At 42.6% G+C, this 17,642-nt stretch overlaps 1 protein-coding gene across 1 annotated transcript in view; it reads left to right on the top strand.

Moving 5' to 3' along the window:
- The first annotated feature begins 234 nt into the window (after positions 1 to 234).
- Positions 235 to 17,642, top strand: part of fgd (faciogenital dysplasia) — a 51,690-nt gene continuing 34,282 nt past the window's right edge. The window contains exon 1 of the mRNA XM_069140391.1: positions 235 to 543. Coding sequence (XP_068996492.1) covers positions 522 to 543 — 22 coding nt within the window. The 5' untranslated portion in view covers positions 235 to 521. The remainder of the gene's footprint in view (positions 544 to 17,642) is intronic.

Below are 17,642 nucleotides of genomic sequence, written 5' to 3'. Positions count from 1 at the left end.
GTCATGAGTGTGCGCCGATGGGCAAGTCAAGAATGCAGAAGAGGACATGCAGTGATGAGTTAAATTAAATAGCGTAACTGCGGCATCAGTTTTAAAGTCGAGTACTTCTTAAGGCGTAAATTAAAACTTTTTTTTTTATGCATTTCTTTTCACTCCAGCAGTCAATGAATGGGGCTTGCCGTGCTCGCGCCTCGCACCGGCGGGAACGCGCCTTTTATTTTTCCAGCGGCACATAGGAGAGGAGTTCTGTCTCCGGAGAGGGAGGAGAAAAGGGCTACATGGAGGAATATACTGCTCTTATTCTGCACAGAAACTGACCCGGATAACACCTCTCGCGTCCGTTAGGAAACCATGAAGTGTCCTTAGTGGGTCTGTGTGTTTTTGTCGGCGAACAGGAAAGAAGGGGGGCTCCTGAAGTGCAGAGTTTAAGTCCACCGTACGCTGGAGCCACCGCTGTTGCCAGTTTCTCCGAGAAAAGGACGGGTTCAGCAGAGAAAGAGCGGAGGAGAAGTTTGTGCAAAATGCAGGGGGTTTCAGCTACTGGTAAGTGAACTGCTCTTCTAAATGAACACGACTCTTCCTTTCTGCCTTTATCAAAAACTCTCTGTGGTTTTCTTAAGTTTCATAATGCCTTTACGCCTAGTAGTATTGCGCACAGGATTTGAATTCCAAAATGCTTTTGCCAGCTGTCAACGGGGCAGCTGCAGGCCCCCATCACAACTCCAAAACAACGCAAAGAGTTGTTGCAGCTTCATAAATACAACAGAGAGGAGCATTTAACGCCTGGTATACTTGGAGGACTGAGCTGACAGGGCAAGTATAGGAGTAAAGTCGTGCCAAACGCTGAGAAGAAGGCGCTCTGACCTCACTTTTGCCCCAGTCCGACGCAGGGCCCCTAATGAACACACACAGACATGTGTGGCGATAATTTGATCGGAAATCAAACTACACTGATTTCTGATAAGCAGAAGAGGACTCATTCATTGTCTTCCTTACTTCAGTGTGTGTGTGTGTGTGTGTGTGTGCGCGCGCGCGCGTGTGTGTGCGCGCACACACACACACCATCAGAGCCACAGTGTCCCTGTGAGGAATGTGATTTGAGTGGAGGAGAGTGTGTGTGATGCAAAGCCCACGAGATTTGAGGTCTGTTGACTAGAAAGTGTTTGTCCATCTGTCTTGTATGGGACAGCAGGAGGACATGTTGGTGTTGGAGTGAAGAAGAGTGTGTGTGGTTTCCTCTGCTATGTGGGTTAGCCATGGTTTTGATGGTGAAATAAATTCAGCAGAACCTCACTGGCATTTCTGTTCCACCACAGGCACAGAGGAGGGGTGTCATTGTTTTGCTTTTCTTAAACGGACTGTCCGTTATCTGCCGTGTCCACATCATTGTTTAGGGTGTTAGGCGTTGTATTTTGCATGGTCCTGAGGTGACAGATCTGGGGCATTTGGCTTAATATTCCTCATAAACACAATAAGTTGCTGTGAGAACCAAACTCCTTAGAAGATTCAGCTACATTTCAAGATGTTTCACACGAGGCCTCAGAATAAAGTGTGAGGACGCAGACAAAAGAAGGGGGAGGGTTTTAGAGAGAAGGTGATAGAGATGAAGTGCTGATGGGACAATATCAGGCTGCAGCAGAGGTGAGCTATGCAGAGAGAAAAAGAGAGTGTGTTTGTTGTGAGACTCGGGGGAGGAATCGATCTGCCGTCCTCCTGGCTGACTTTCTTTTTTCCGGCAGTCCAGCAGTGTATCGTTTCTCCCCCCCCCACACACACACATTCATTTCCAAGGCCTTCCCTTTTTTGTTTTTTTCTTACCAGTTCCCTCTTTCTCTCCCACACTGTCCCAGATCAATCTCTGCCCCCTCATCTCTCTGCCTGCCTCAACCCCCCTCTCCAACACACACACACACACACACACACACACACACACACACACACACACACACACACACACACACTGCTCTACTGCTCACTGCAACTGCCATCAGATGAAAAATGTCTTCTTTTTTTCCCCCCTTTTCTTTTCTGATGTTCCCTCAACTCGATTTCTTCCACATGGGAGCCCAACCAGCCCGTGTACTCTCTAATGCTTATTTTTGTGTTTACGATGGGAGGGTCAAAAGGGTTGCAGGCTGCTTGCATCAAACCAGTGGAGAATCTATTCAAATAAACCACATCACAAATAAACTGCGGTGGAATAGATAGCATGCCTCTCAGTTTGAGGTCCACCTCAATCCTCAGACTTGTTTCCAACTCATAAACTTTTCCTGATAGACTTCGATCTCTGTCTTACGCTCTTTGGTTGCTCTATGTCTCACTGATGAGCTGGCAAATGTTTCCTCCACCGATGTGGGCCGACGGTGGTCCATGTGTGGCAGCTAGATGCTCTGGCATGGACATCCTGGCGGGCTGTTTAGATTATTTATTATTAACAAAAAGCTATTGGGCCTGTCTGTGTTTAACCGAGCCAATGTAAACATCTCCCCTCTGTGTTAGATAAACACACCGCACGGGAGTCAGAGAGCAGGGTGGTGAGAATATTATCTGCCCAGCTGAAAAAAAGCGGGAAGGAATTTGCAAGATTGGACCACTGTTTTGTTTAGCTGTGAAGTGATGAAGATGGAGACACCAAAATTGTCCGTAGTTGGTGTTGGTGGCACAGTGTCTGGAGAAAACAGCCTTATTTAACACATTGTGGGTTAATCTGGTCCTGCTAGTACCACATTTAAAGCACCTGGTTTTTATCATCACATATGATATTGAAACAACAAACGGTTATATAGGACTGTTTTGAACCCTCCAGGGAGGAATTTCACGTTCCAGATATGAAGTAAATCTAACAGTAGAAATTTTCCTCTTGCTGCACATCCCCTGTAAATCCACAAGTGCTATCCTGAGTTGTATGTAGCCGACGTATACATTAAATACATCAGGGACTCAGTCAGCTTTAGACTTTAGGAACTATTTCTTGGTGATCTGGAAGCAATGACTGTTCCCGTCATTGCAGAGTCTTGTAGTCATCGTGAAGTGCCATAAAGCAGCGCAACGAGATCTTAGACATTATATAGAAGTACAAAAGCAAAACCTGTGCTCACTGACTGAATCTGGATGGCAAAGAAGTGCTGGGAGGATGAATAAACTGCTTTTGTAAAAAATAGCCCGAACACATAACCCCCTAAAATATTAGCTGCTGAGTATTAGCTGCCTGCTGTAACCCAAACAAAACTATAAGACTATTGAGGGAGGACCAAAACAATTTGCTGAAAGACTCCAACGAGTTTAACGATGCAGGTTCTTTGCTACAAGCGACCACTTTCACATACAAGTTAATCCATGTTAAGAATATTGATTACAGACCCACTAACTCTGAGTCGCTCTGCTCCATCAACACTACAAACAGTAGAGTCTCTTTTTTTTTTTTTGATATGCAGATTTTAAAACGGTGAACCTGTTTCCAAATGACTTTAGACATTTCCGTATTACCAGGTCATGTCCTCAATTATTCTGTCCTGATAACTGTAAAGAGCTATTATCAGCACATGAAATTAGCACCTGACCTTTCAACTTCTCTTTATCTCTGAAAGATAATTGGGATAGTTTCAGTCAGCTCCTATCACTGAGCGTTGTGTTCACACTGACACAAGCAACATACTGATTAATACTGAGCAACAGACCAACGTGGTGAATTCCTGTAAGAAACGATCCCTTACATCTCCCTGCTCCTCCACGTCTCTTTCTCATCTATTTATATATATGTGTGTGTGTGTGTGTGTGTGTGTGTGTGAGTGTGTGTGAGAGAGAGAGAGAGAGAGAGAGAGAGAGAGAGAGAGCATGACTCAGTTCCAGGGCCATTCAGATCTTCAGGCTCTTTCCTGGCCTGCCTGAGTGTCACATTGATTTCCCTAATGGTGGTCATGTGTGGGTCCTGCTGCTGCGAAGACTTCAGCGAAGACGACACTGCAATTTGTGTTTGAGTAGAAAGGAGGCCTCAGAAGTGATTGACCCCGTTTCTGACAGGTTGTCTTTGAAAGTTTTTTTCAGTGTTTTGCAGTCCTACATCTCAATCGCGTCTTACAAAACAGACTGGTATTTTAAATAAAGGCTCGCTGTGTGCTCCCTCTGTAAACCTGCAAACTGAACCTTAAGCGTATTTGCCTGAGCTTTAACAGATTGTAAATGTCTCTTGTCACCTCAAGTTGCAAGACTGTTTATGTAAATGACTTCAAAGGTCGCCTCTGATAAGATAGTGCTTTATTAGTTTTGCAAGTGTGACATTAGAGAAGTGTTGCAGGGCAGGCACACATTCAGTAAGACACATTTTCATGAGGATGAGGACTTGATACACAGTCTGAGAGCATTTAAACTGAATTTTGTGGGATTAGACACTGGTTTGTTTTGATGGAGTCCCCACTCACCCGTCTACAGACACAGTGAACACACTGTGTCGTCGTACTGACACTCCTGTTTAACAGGTTCTTGCATCAGTTGCAGGAAAGCTGCTTTGAAAGGTGTGTTTTGAATTGTGGACTTGTGACATCAATATGCAATTATACAGAAATGTGTCTACTGTTATAAGCGATTGAATAAGGATATCATTACAACTTCCAACCACTACTACCGTTTTATTTAAATAGAAATAGCCCACAAGACAGTGGCTCCTTATCCAAATATGAAATAACACCTCATCAAAGGGTTTATCTTATTGTATTTTTACCAAAGAGTTATTTACTTTAGACATTTGTGGCTGCACCTTAAGCTTTTAGAAACACTGGTAGACATTTTTTTTAAATTTTTTTTTTTTTTACCATTTTCTGACATTTTAAAGAACAAACGACTAATCACTTAATCGAAGAAAATAAGCGACATATTAATCTACAATAAAAACGATCATTATTCGCAGCCCTACGCCTGACTCTGCTTTGGCACGTTATCAAGAAAGCTGAAATACAGTATGTTAGTTGCCAATGTATTAGATACATTTAGCTAAAACTAGTGTAGTCTAATACAACTGTGATGCAATAAATCCTACATTCATGAAGGTTATGATTCATCATTTATGACATAATGACCATTTTGGAGCCCGCGTCCTGGTGTTGCCATTATTTTGTCCTCCCTGTTTATATAAAAGAAGGAAGACTATGTTTGACAGATGTTTGGTCACACTGCTGCTGGAGTGTTGATAAGAATTTGACCGCGAGGACAGCAGCCGAGTCAGATACTGTTTGGTATTAGGATGTTTCTGTTCGGAGTCGTAGTCCTTCCTGCACAAAATGTTTATACTGGAGGTCTCTCGGTTTAGGGTCTGGCTAACACACACACCCACCCACCCACACACACACACATACACACACCCACCCACCCACACACACACACACACACACACACACACACACACACACACACACACAGAAGGCGGAAGTGACCTAGTTTTCCTAAATGGTACCAACTGTTGAGGCCTTCTAGAAATGAGCAGAATTACTCGGTGTCACCCAATAAAGGACTGACATGTTAGAGGTTGAGCATTACCCCGGAGACTAAATTAATCTCATCCCGGTCGTCGAGATGTATCAAATTGTATGTAAGCCAGATGCTCGTCTGGAGAACTTTTAAGCTTCTGGAGAGCGGGGGTGCTTTTTGAGGATGATTGGCCATCTCTCCACAGCCACTCTAAAAAAATAATCTAAAAATCAGCAGTTTGGCTTTGAGCTGTGAGCTCAGCTCAGTAGCCTTTTCACACCCTAAAACTTTATCTCTCAGTTTGGGGAGTAGAGGGTCAGTCTCTTTACAGTCTTTTGTGTCTGTCTGTCTCTGCGTCTCTTCTCCAGTCTGCTGTCTGTCTGGATTGGAGCTACCCTGATGAGGGGGATTTTCCTGGGAAAGTCATATGGAAAGGAAAAAGAAAAAAAAGAAACAGAGCCTTAATAGTAAAAGCATGTTCCATTCTATTTCTCTTCCTTTGTGTGTGTGTGTGTGTGTGTGTGTGTGTGTGTGTGTGTGTGTGTGTGTGTGTGTGTGTGTGTGTGTGTGTGTGCATTTTATGAGTTGAGCTCCTTTCTAGCACACTGCAGGCATTGTGTTTTTCCTCTCAGATCATAAGAAGAGCAGGCTCTCTGGAATCAGGGCTTCCTGTCCACACTGGGGTGAGGCAGGGGGATCTAGAGAGGAGGAAGAGGAGGAAGGGGAAGAGAAAGGGACAGAGCCAGGTGGAGGTCACCTTTAGGTTAAATGGTGAACATCAGCACACTGAAAAAGTAGCTCCATTGCAGTTTTGTCAGGTAGATAAATCGACAAAGCTCGGAGGTAACAAGAAACCAAGGTGCAGAAAACACCAGTGACATATTTGACATCATTTTGAAAAATTCAAATTCAGTTTGTATTGACAAAAATTCTCCACTCGGACTGAATCTCGGTCACAATTCTTCAAAAGATAATCCTGGTCATATTTAACTGCCAATAAATCCCATAAAAAACAAAACAAACCCAACAATGAGTGCATCTGTTGTCTGTGTATGTAAACCCTGTTATTGCTTACACCCCTGTGCCATAGACATCCATCACTGTCCAAAAAAACCAATGAGCCTCACCATTGTGCTGGGTTACTTCTTACAATGAAGAAACTCTCTTGTTCAGCCAATTCTGCAGCTGAAAACAGTCTCCTGTTCAAGCAGCGTTTGCTCAAATCTACAGTTCCCATCTGAATTTATATATTCATAATCCATTTTTATAAAGATTTTGGAACCTTAGCTTGGACTGCTTTTGGTCTTGTCATGTGATTTGTTGACAATAACAAAGTATTGAATATCACCAGCCTTATCCTTTTTAAGAAATCCTCATCAACTTTGTTTATGTTTGTTGGTATGCTTATTATTGTTTGTTTAAGGAGGGAATATAGTTTAGATGGAATATTAGAACGGTATAATATTAATACAAGCCTTAGCAATCCAGTATTGGGCAGGCTGTACTGTTTTTAGATTCATCATTTATGATCCTTTAGGCAGATATTGGTTTCCATAGATATCTCTGTGGTATAAAAAAATCTTCTAGAAACTCACTTAGATTTATTATTTTTATTTCAGGTCTACATTATTTTAGATTCTGTTTACGAGCAACAACAGCTACTAAAACTCCCAGAGTTACCACTTTCAAGGACGCTCATCTGAGTTTTTCGAGGCAGTTGCATTAACAAGCCAGTCAATAGCCAAATATGGACGTGTGCGTTTAGTTCTTTCTTGTATTACATTGTTGCTGCTTGTCTGTCGGCCATTACTGTACTTGTTGGTGCATCCTTGAACACACCACCAGTGACCCTCAGCATCATTTCCACATCCGGATGGTGTAACTCTGACAGAGATATTGATTACTCATCTGAAAAAGGTTGAATTTTATACCACAGTGAAATGACACCAGTGGCTTCCCGCAAGGTTATAAATCAATGTAAAAAATACAATATGCTTTAGAGAATTGTCAGCAGAAATGTAAACTGTACGTGATTTGCAAACTTTGCTCCTCGAGGACTTTTCATCTTTCATCTGTCTTGCTTGGTTGAATCCCCTCCATCCCCCCCCAACGTCCTCCGAATCACCACATACACTCCTCCATTCACACTCACTCACCTGATGGAGCCATAAACCATGTTGTAAATGTCTTCCCTAGTCTGGCTGATTGCAGCCAACAAAGGCAGCCTGTGTTCAATTCTCCATGCTCTCCCTAGGGTGCCCTCTCACCCTCCACCCACCCCCCACCACCACCACTGCTTTGCCCCTTCTGTTGTGATTAACCATTGTCTCCCTCTCTTTCCTCTTCCTTCCTTTAAGCCTGTGTATTTTTGTTACCGAATAAATCAGACGGAGAGCTAGACTCCGCTGCTTAAAGCCAACACTTACTGTAAATGACCTGCTTAACATTTTTCACATATTTTTTTTTTACTTCACACTTTACACTGGTGGGCTACACACACACACACACACACACACACACACACACACACACACACACACACACACACACGCACACACACACACACACACACACACAGTGTCAGAGCCTGTCGGTCAGCAGGAAACTAAACTTTTCTTTGCTCTATTCTCCCTGTCTCACACCAGTCTTAGCCTGTCTCAGAGTAGCTCCTTTTCAAATGGCACGACTGTTTGAACAGGGCCCTCATTTAGTGCAGTATAAGGCACCACCAGAGTGTCAAAGTATTGTATTGTTTGCAGCCTTTCTGTATTGGATGCCTGCATTTTATGGTGACGGCTCTTAATGCTTTGAGTGTTGTTGTTTTTTTGTCTGAGTCGAGAGGAAAGAGGCTGTTGTCACTTCTTTTTAATTTATTAAGACTACAGATGTATTTGCCTTGAATAAACTCGCATGCTTTGAGAGTCTTATCACTCAAATCTCTGCTGTTTCTACAGTTACTCCAAAAATACGTTAAAACAGCTTTTCCTACATGAACCTTTTATTTTTTGTGACACAATTTTATAATGTGATTGTATTGCTCACATATTACCCCCAAAATCTCTGCACAACTGTTATTGTACCACTAGGTGGCACTGTTATGTTACTCCTGGTAATATATAGAGTAGATAAAAGGAGACAGGAGACCCCATTTTCTATAGTCTGAATTTGAACTAACAAGCAAGATACATTTTCTGAAACAAAATTATGATTTTTTTTTTTGTTTTGTTTTTGTTTTTGTTTTTTTTTGTTAGATCAATCAAATCTTTGCTCTTTCTTTGTGAGTTACTGGATGATTTTTGGCCTCTAAGATATTTTTCTAAGAGAAGTAATTGCTCTTTGGTTAAAGTGGTCAAAAGAAGTACATCGAGTACTGTGCAAATGTATCACAGAGGCATCTGATTGCTCCCAGACTCATTCTACTGCAAGGCTAGACTCCATACAGCCAGAGTCATAAAGAACCTTTTTCAGAGACAGGAAGAACAAAACGTCTCTAGAACAGATCGTATGGCCTCACTGAGCCCTGATCTTTACAATGTCGAGTCAGTCTTGGTTTCCAGGAAGAGACAGATACTGACAGCCTAAATCTACAGAAGCATTTTTCTAACTTCTGCAAGGAGCTTTCACCTTTAGAGAATCAAAAGCAAAAAGGTTGGAGACCAATGGTTTTAAGCATGTTTTATTTATTTTTTTTATAATAGGAGAAATACACAATTTTAAGTCGTTGCCAAAAGTAAAGTATTTGAAGTTTTTAGGTTTAGTTCATTATTATTGAGGCAATGTCAGCACTCTCTGGTGCCTTACTGGCCTTTTTTGGGGTTCCAGACATATCCGAAGCTCCAGCCGAGCTGCTCTCATTCTGGGTGACATCGAGGAGCTTCACCCTGAAGGTCACCCTGGCAACAGCAGGCTGACTCTCTATTCTCCCATTATAGTCTGCGCTGCCCCTCAGCCATTTATCATGCTCTGCTTCTGTAATGACTTTGTGAAACAGGATGGCTTTGTTATATCGGAGCGAGATCTGGACTCAGCTTTAATGGCTGCGGTTTAAAATGACTTGCATTTTTGATAGTCGTTAAGATTTTCCCCATCCTGATGTTGAGGTGCGTCACCATAGACCCTCCTTTTGTTTTAAAGCATCACCCAGGGATTTCAACTTGTGAGTTTATACGGCCACTTAACTGTACTGCCCTCTCCCAGCATGCCTTGCCCATCCACAGCTCTCATCACAGGACAGTCATAACACCCTGCACCTAATGAGGAGATGAGAGCTACATCCACACAGATGGATCCTGTTCCGGTGGCCGCCGTGGACTTTCTTCCTCTTGCAGTTATTTCAGAGTGCGAGTGTGAGTATGTGTGTGTGTGCATGTTTGGAAACCCTAATTCACTAACAAGCTTTTCATTAGATTTACATCGATCTTGAGGGTTCAAAATGTAATAAAACAACAAACAGTTTCAGGCTAAATCGGTGTTTCAGTGCATGTATGTCCATGTTTGTGTGCATATCTGCATGAAAGCATGCAAGTCAGCTCATTCCCTGAAAAGCTCACTCTCTGCCTGAAGCTAAATTGTTGTAATTCATTTCTTTCAAATGCATCCTTGAAATATGAATTGCATTTACTGTAACTTGTTAAACTGCTGTCTATCACTGCGTTGCTCTTCAAAGGTGACTGATGAGTCTCATTAAACTACGACACACACACACATATCATCTGCTGGCCTTCTGCAGCGTGGCCCTCCTCGGGATCAATAAAATGATAAACAACAGCAAAACAACTAGACGTGCAACATCTTCCTCTAATCTATTTGACAGCTGGGTGAGTGTGCCAGCAATGCACTTATAGGTGAACCACTCATAACCACAAGATACAAACCTTTTACAATGAGTAGCTTGTGGGCCCGCTTCTCTAAATGAAACGACTTCAAGGATTGCATCATTGTTGTATCTTATCCAGAGGAAGAAATGTGACCGAGTGCTCCTCTTGGTTTCAGGGTTTGTGACAGCCAAGGTCTTTGGAGTATAAATGTGTTGACTCATTCACAGCTAGACGGTTTGGATGTTTTGCATTCTGCTTTTGCTGTCACTGTTTTTATTTTTTTCTAGTCTAAATCCGAAGTCAAACAAATCCTCCAACCCATATGATCATATCAGACTCCCATTCAACTTCTCCCATGAAATATGAAGTCAAATATTTTCCACATCATAACTGTCATTCATGAAAGGTGCTCCTTCTTATTAGCTTTCTTGTGATCCATCTGAAAATAATTCCATCACTTAATTAGATATTAGGCTTCAAAAAGCCTGTCTGTTTTAATGACAGGGCTGTGGTGCAATCAGGTTTCGGAGCGGGGCATCGTGTCCTCGGGTTCCCAATCAGATTGAGTCAGATCCACTGCTTACTCCTCCCCAATTCGTCCAAATATGGTCACTTCTGGCTCCAAACGACCAAAATGCGAAACCTGAGACTTCAAAACAGCAGTTCACAAATCAATAGGTGGCGTCACCATTGGTTGCTGCTTGGGAAAAACTCACATTATATAGACGTAATCTGAACTGCGACACTTCTCCGGGACATCAGATTGTTGTTATTTATACAACTGTTTCACTTTAAAGCGTTTAGAAGCACCTACACCATGATGTTTTGTGGGAGAACAGTTTCCAGAAGTATGGTACTGCAACTTCTCCCTGGAGTTGATTGTACTATAAAAGTTGTTGTTAATATACTTGAAATACTCTTTAGACTTCTCATCTCATCTCGTTTTGTAAATATACATTAAAGCACGTGACCATTAAAACTTATATAAGCCTAATTGTTGACCAGATTCTCTACATTTCGTTCCAGGTGAAGCCAGACTAATAAACACATCGAGAGTTGAATGATGTTGGTTCAGTAAAGCGAGGGTCATTTTTCACTCTGCTCTTTTGGGTGTGATTTAGTTGCCTGTGCGATCCATCATGTCACATAGCTGCTGGTGACAAATGTCCTCGTGTGTTCGCTGGTGGAGACATACCCATCTGATACATACACATATATATCTGCTACCCCTGCACTCTTTTTAACAAGATGCATCCCATGAAGCTTTTAATTTTGGTCGTAGGTGTTTTGCAATGAAAGTAAAACAAAGCAGTGGAAATAGTTTGTAGTTGAAAGGTTTCTGTGCAGGAAGAAGTGTTTCTGAGGTATCTCTGCATGTTTGCCTTCTGTTGTAGTGCTGACTGAAGCTAGCCGCACTACATCATCGCCCTCGCTCCACTTCTTTGACCCCTCATGCTTTCATTTCATTTTGTGCCAACGCTTTCCTCATTTGAACTATTTTTATTTTTACTCTCTGTTTCTCTTTCTATCTCTGCTGCAATGTAATCTCTACTGAGCCGTGCGTAATCACAGGCCATCTGGGCGCTGTGGGGAGAGATGAGCCTGCAGCTCATCAGATGACCAAACCCACCGTGGGTGGATACACACTCGTGTGCATCTTCAGACACGTATATTCACACAGTCACACCTTTAATAGTTACAAACCATCAGAGGCTTGTTCACTTCTATCACACCTTTCAAGACCAGAGTCAAGGACATACACACCACCAAACAAAGCACTGCGGTGTAACACAATGGAAGTAATCGGCATGGCATTTGGAAACAAATCACACCTCTCTCAACACTATTTATTGATTTTTCACAAGCCAAATGTTTGAAGCTGATCAAAGGCAGTAAAAATGAAAAACCTAAATAATAAAGTCGGCCTCTAAAATGAGCGAAACAAAATGTGAATGGTTTATTATTTTGCGTCATCCAGACAGGCTTTGCTTTACAAAGAATGCAGTAATCTGACTTCCAGACAGGAATGCAGTTCAAATAACATGTCCTCTGTATTTATTGTCAACTGTTTCTAATATTCCTTTGTTTACCGTGTCCTGGATTCACTGCTCATCTTGTCTGATGGGCTGAAAGCTCATAAAGATCATTAGTAAGATGCTGACTGCTGCCTAATTCTGAAACCTGCCCCTCTGGTTTAATAGATGCAGTATTGTGGAACAACACCATTAAATATTTGGAACCCCCTAATTACCGTATATTATGATAGTTCCACTGAGTTTTATACATTAAATTGGAGCACAACAGCAAAGCAGCACAGCGTGAGTATGTAATGAACCAAACCAAAGTTTTCTCCATAAGCAAAGGCAGCACCCACAATATCAAGGCTGTCTGTCAGTAAAGTAGAGCTGCAACAATGAGTCCAGCAATCGGTTAATTGTTCAAACAAATTATTCACCAACTATTTTTATCATCTATTTGTTGATCTGAGGCATTTTGTAATTGAAAAATGCTGAAGTTCATTGATTCAAGTTTTTTAAATGTGAATAGTTTTTGGTTCCTTTAGTCCTCCATGATAATCAACTGAAAATGTTTTGGTTGTGGACTGTTGGTCAGGACGAGACGAGACATTTTAAGCAGCACCTTGAACATTGGAAGCGCTGGCCGACGTTGTTTACCATGTTCTGACATTTTAAAGATCAAATGGCAATAAACAATCAGTCAATATTAAAATGATAAAACTATTTACAGCCCAAAACAGTGTTATTGGTAATTACCCATTTCATTCCCTCAATGAAGCATTATACTGATGGATGTATTACACAAATAGAATCTTAAAATTGCAGATATATCAGTCTGTATCTACAATATTTGGTAGCAACTCTACATCCAGCAGACCCACCAGACTGCAGGAAGTCAAAGCTGGGATTGTGCATGGATCATGATTTTTTTTCTATTTTGTTTCAATGTGTTGCGATGTATTAAAGATGCGACTTAAACTGTTTAGATATTAAACAATCGTGTTTAAACAAACAAAACAAACATGTTTTGCACGTTTCTTGTGTTTGTTTTTTCTAACACTGTGCTATAAAGCAGTTCTGCTAATTGATTTGCAATGTCCTGTTCGAAATTTCAATATACATACTTTAAGAAACAATACAGCCAGGTACCAACATTTTTTACTTAAGAATAAACATTGCCTTCCCTATTTTCTTGAGGTGCTTCAATTTATTTAGCTGTTATTCTTAAAGGATGCCGTATCTAATTTTCTCCTCCACAACTGTTCTCCCTTTTTTTTGTTTTCGTCTTTCCTCTCTGCACCCACCATTTCCTCCGTGCCCCAGGGCCAGGCACCCTCAGACAGCAGGGGATCAGTGTAGAAATAAGTTTTCCAGATCTCACCAGCAGCAGCCAGCAAAGCGTTAACAGACTGGGAGAGCACTTCTAGTTCATCAGTTTTCTGTTGGGGGGGGGGGGTAACGTCGATACACGGATTATGCCAGACTGCAGCCTCTTTGTAATTCAGATAAGACCCCTCTACTCCAGCAGATAAGTTTAAATATTAATAATGAATTAAAAGATTCTCCTCTGGGTGAAATATTAATGACTTCTTTAAAGAGAGGCTTTGGACTCCTCAGAGAGGAGGGCAAGGGACAGGGTGCTTGTTAAAGTAATTTAAAACATCTCTTTGATTTTTAGCTGCTGAATGTTTAAGGAGTTAATGTAAAGGTGGCTGTCAGGGTCGATATTTGAACAGGCAGATATTTGCAAATGAGCGTTAAAGATTCTTTTATACGATGACAAAAGAGGTAAACCAATAAAATCTGACACATAAGCTCACCTGTCTTCATTCATACCTCTAATTTAACCTTATTTGCTTCTGAAAGCTTTAATTGATCCCTCTATTGAATCTTTGTGAGCGCATTTCCCCATGGCGAAAGCTGATCTGGAGGCTTACTGGGTCGTCATTAATGTGTGTCAGTAACAGTGGAGGACTAAAAGCTGCGTCCTTCCTTGACCTCTGTGCTCTGCAGAGGTTTGTCTGGTTGTTGTGTCTTCCCAGCGCTCCAGGACCTTCACAGACGTGTGAATGTGAACGTTTTTCATGATCTCACCTTCAGCTCGTGTGTGTGTGTGTGTGTGTGTGTGTGTGTGTGTGTGTGTGTGTGTGTGTGTGTGTGTGTGTGTGTGTGTGTGTGTGTGTGTGTGTGTGTGTGTGTGTGTGTGTGTGTGTCCCGTCATTTATGCGGATTTATTCACGTGCGCGCCTGTGTTGTTTCTCTGTGTGAGGACTTTTTGGAAAAATCCTGGAGTCGGGTCGGCAGGCTGTGGAATGTGAATTGTCTCCATGACAACAGCCCAGTGTCCTCCTTCCGGCTTTTATCCGCAGGGTGCGTGTCGAGGCAACCAAACCAAGTGTGCCACGGCATCAGCGCATTGATTGATCTGAGCTATTTAAAAAAAATATTTATCTATGCAGATTTCTCTACCGAGTTCCCTCTGACTCTAACTGGGCTAAGTCCTCAGTGTGCCTGCAGTCAGCCACAACTAGATAAGGAGAGGAAGAGTGTGTGTGTGTGTGTGTGTGTGTGTGTGTGTGTGTGTGTGTGTGTGTGTGTGTGTGTGTGTGTGTGTGTGTGTGTGTGTGTGTGTGTGTGTGTGTGTGTGTCGATCAAATTGAGCACAGCCCTTTGAAAAGCAGTTGACAGAACTTTGGCAGCCGTTCAAACAGTGTTGATGCTGCGCTTTGCATATTGTTGACAGCATTGTTGTGCATGTCTCTTGTGTTGTCGACCATTCGAGTCTTGGTGTGTGAAGAACTGTGGCAACATACGCTTCATTTACTGGGCAGTGTCATCCAGAGACAGAAGGGCAGTCACGAACACAGGGTTTGTTGGACCCGTCTCGTTGGCTGACCTTAAATTTTACATTAAATATTGAAAGAAACATCTTTTGTGTGTTTAAAAAAACAGAAGATGAGTGATATTTTCCATCTTTGTGCAGTTGTCCGAGTAACACTGTGAGGGTTTGGGTGGTATTGATGTTCCCATCTGACAGATGTGTGACAGATGCCTTCCTTAGGTCAGTGGAACGGAGAAGATTTAGACTAGTGTTAGTCGTCAATATTCCAGTGGGTTTATGTGGGACAGAGACTAATCACACAAAGTTTCTTTTTTGTGAACAGATGGAAAGAGATCATTGTTGTAATTAGTGAGAGTAGGAGAGGGTGACGGAAGGGCACAAGAGCTGTGCCAGCCTGCTCTATCCCTGTCAGTGAATCCATCTCTATCTCGATTGACTTCTTCCAGACTTTAACATGAAAATCTGTTTTCATTTTCTATTCTTATGGCTGAATCATACTTTGAGCGGCGATCTCTGCCTTACATAAGCTAAAAAGGGGTAACAAGATGGGGAGAGGTTCAACATTCCTCCCTAACCCACAGCTCACATTCCTCTGTTTGGTGTAAAGAGGGGGCATGAGCACCATGCCTCATTAGATAACCTACAAAGGCAAGGCTCTATTCTTATTGGAGATGTTTTTTTTTTTTCCCCCTCTCTGGTATGCCCTCCGGTGGCTGTGGCACCGATTCTCTATCTGGTCTTCGCCTCATGTGAGCAGGTTTCACCTCGTCAGGTCCGCTGGGTTGAGCAGCCAGCTTTATTGCTGCTGAGAGCAGCACCTGTTCCCCCCCATCCAGCGTGATGCATAATTCACTATCCTGAGAATTTCAATCAGTTCAGCAAGAGGTGGCCTAGAATACGCTGCTGGAGGTGAAAGGGGTTTACACTGGAGGATGTAGTTGTTGTCGCTTCACCACGAAGACAAGAGGATCAATCGGGCCCCATTTTAACCCACTTTCAGCCACTCGGCTCCCCTCCGATTTTAAAGCGCCTGCGTTTTCTGAATTTAAATCGAACACAGCCACCCATCCCCCTCATTACGTTCGCCATCTCCTCCGCTCCTCTCCTCACACCCAGCTCTAAATCCATGTTATCGTTTTGGAAGTGGGAATACTCCGTCTGTGTTTCCATGGTTATCGGTGGCATTCGTCTGTGGGTTCAGAGCCGGTGTCGGGCAATGTCACCCCGTCTTTCAGGCCGGTGTCAACTATTGAGTGGGTAGAGGGGCAACACAGAGAGATATGGAGGGAGGGGGTGGTTGTAATTATATGTGCATATGAAGAGGGTTGGAGCAGCTTGGGCGAGTCATCCCGGCAGCTTTTGTGATCCCCACGTCTGTGGGGGGATGTCGCACAGGGACATGGATGTACTCCCCGGAGACTTGTGGTAAAGTGGTTCCCCAAGAGATACAATAACATGCTTTATTTACACATCAGAAATACAAATTATGTTTGTGAAAGAACTACAGTGCTGAAAGGGTCATTCGTTTAGTCAAAAAGATTTTTGAGAATAGATGATTTGAGGTTCTCAAATGTGAGGACCGGCTCCTTTTCTCTTTTTTATATTCTTTACATGCCAAAATCCAAATTATTATCGGAAGGAACGACTTAACAGAAAAATAATCAGCAAAACAGTTTCTTCTATTTTTAGGTTTTTGTTTATTGACTGGTCAAAACAGGCCATTTAAAAAAAAAAAAAAGAAATTCAGCATTTGTCACTATTTTCTAACATATCAATGATAAAAAAAAAAAAAATTCATTGATTGAATAATTCTTTATTGCCTTGTAGGAAGACTACTCCACTTCTGAGGGTCACTGTGTTTCCAACAAATACCTAAAGAATTTCCTTCAAAACCTTCCCTCCTCTCCAGTTCACTCAGATCCTCACACACTCATGCAACAACTGCGCAGGCACACCCACTGATACTTACACACACACTTCCCCCATCTTTCATTCAGCCACTTCTTTTCCTCTCTCCCTCCTCCACTCTTCTCTCTCTCTCTCTCTCTCTCTCTCTCTCACTTAACTCTCCCCTCCCTCTCCATCTCCCCATTTTTTTCCCCTCCCTCCTCCTAACCAGCCTGGGCCGTCATTAGTTTCCATGGTGACAGTTGGGGAGGCATTATTGCCGGTTGAGAACTGCTCCTGGGTTCCTTTCAGAGCGGCGGCGGTGAAGGCATTGTTTAGTCCGCTGCTCTGAATGGTGTGGGGATCAGGACGGGGAAAGAGTAGGACAGGAGTAACGCATCTCTTTTTTTGGGGGCCAGGGACAGTGTGCTATTAGACGGTGAGGGGAGGAGGAGAAAGAGGAGGAGGGAGGAGGAAAGAGGAGGAGAGAGAGAGAGAGGGAGGGAGAGAGAGAGAGCGGCAGCGTGGTGGTTGGAGAGTCGATGAGGGAACAGGAGTAGTAGTAAGCAGCAGCAGACTCATGCCGTCTCCCTGAGAGCACTACTAAAACCATCCAGA

This window comes from Embiotoca jacksoni, unplaced genomic scaffold, assembly GCF_022577435.1.
Source record: "Embiotoca jacksoni isolate LCO1_2020_lvr unplaced genomic scaffold, fEmbJac1.0.p SCAF_9, whole genome shotgun sequence".
NCBI lineage: Eukaryota > Metazoa > Chordata > Actinopteri > Embiotocidae > Embiotoca > Embiotoca jacksoni.
Note: the sequence above shows the minus strand (reverse complement) of the source record. Positions and strands in the feature narration are given on the sequence as shown.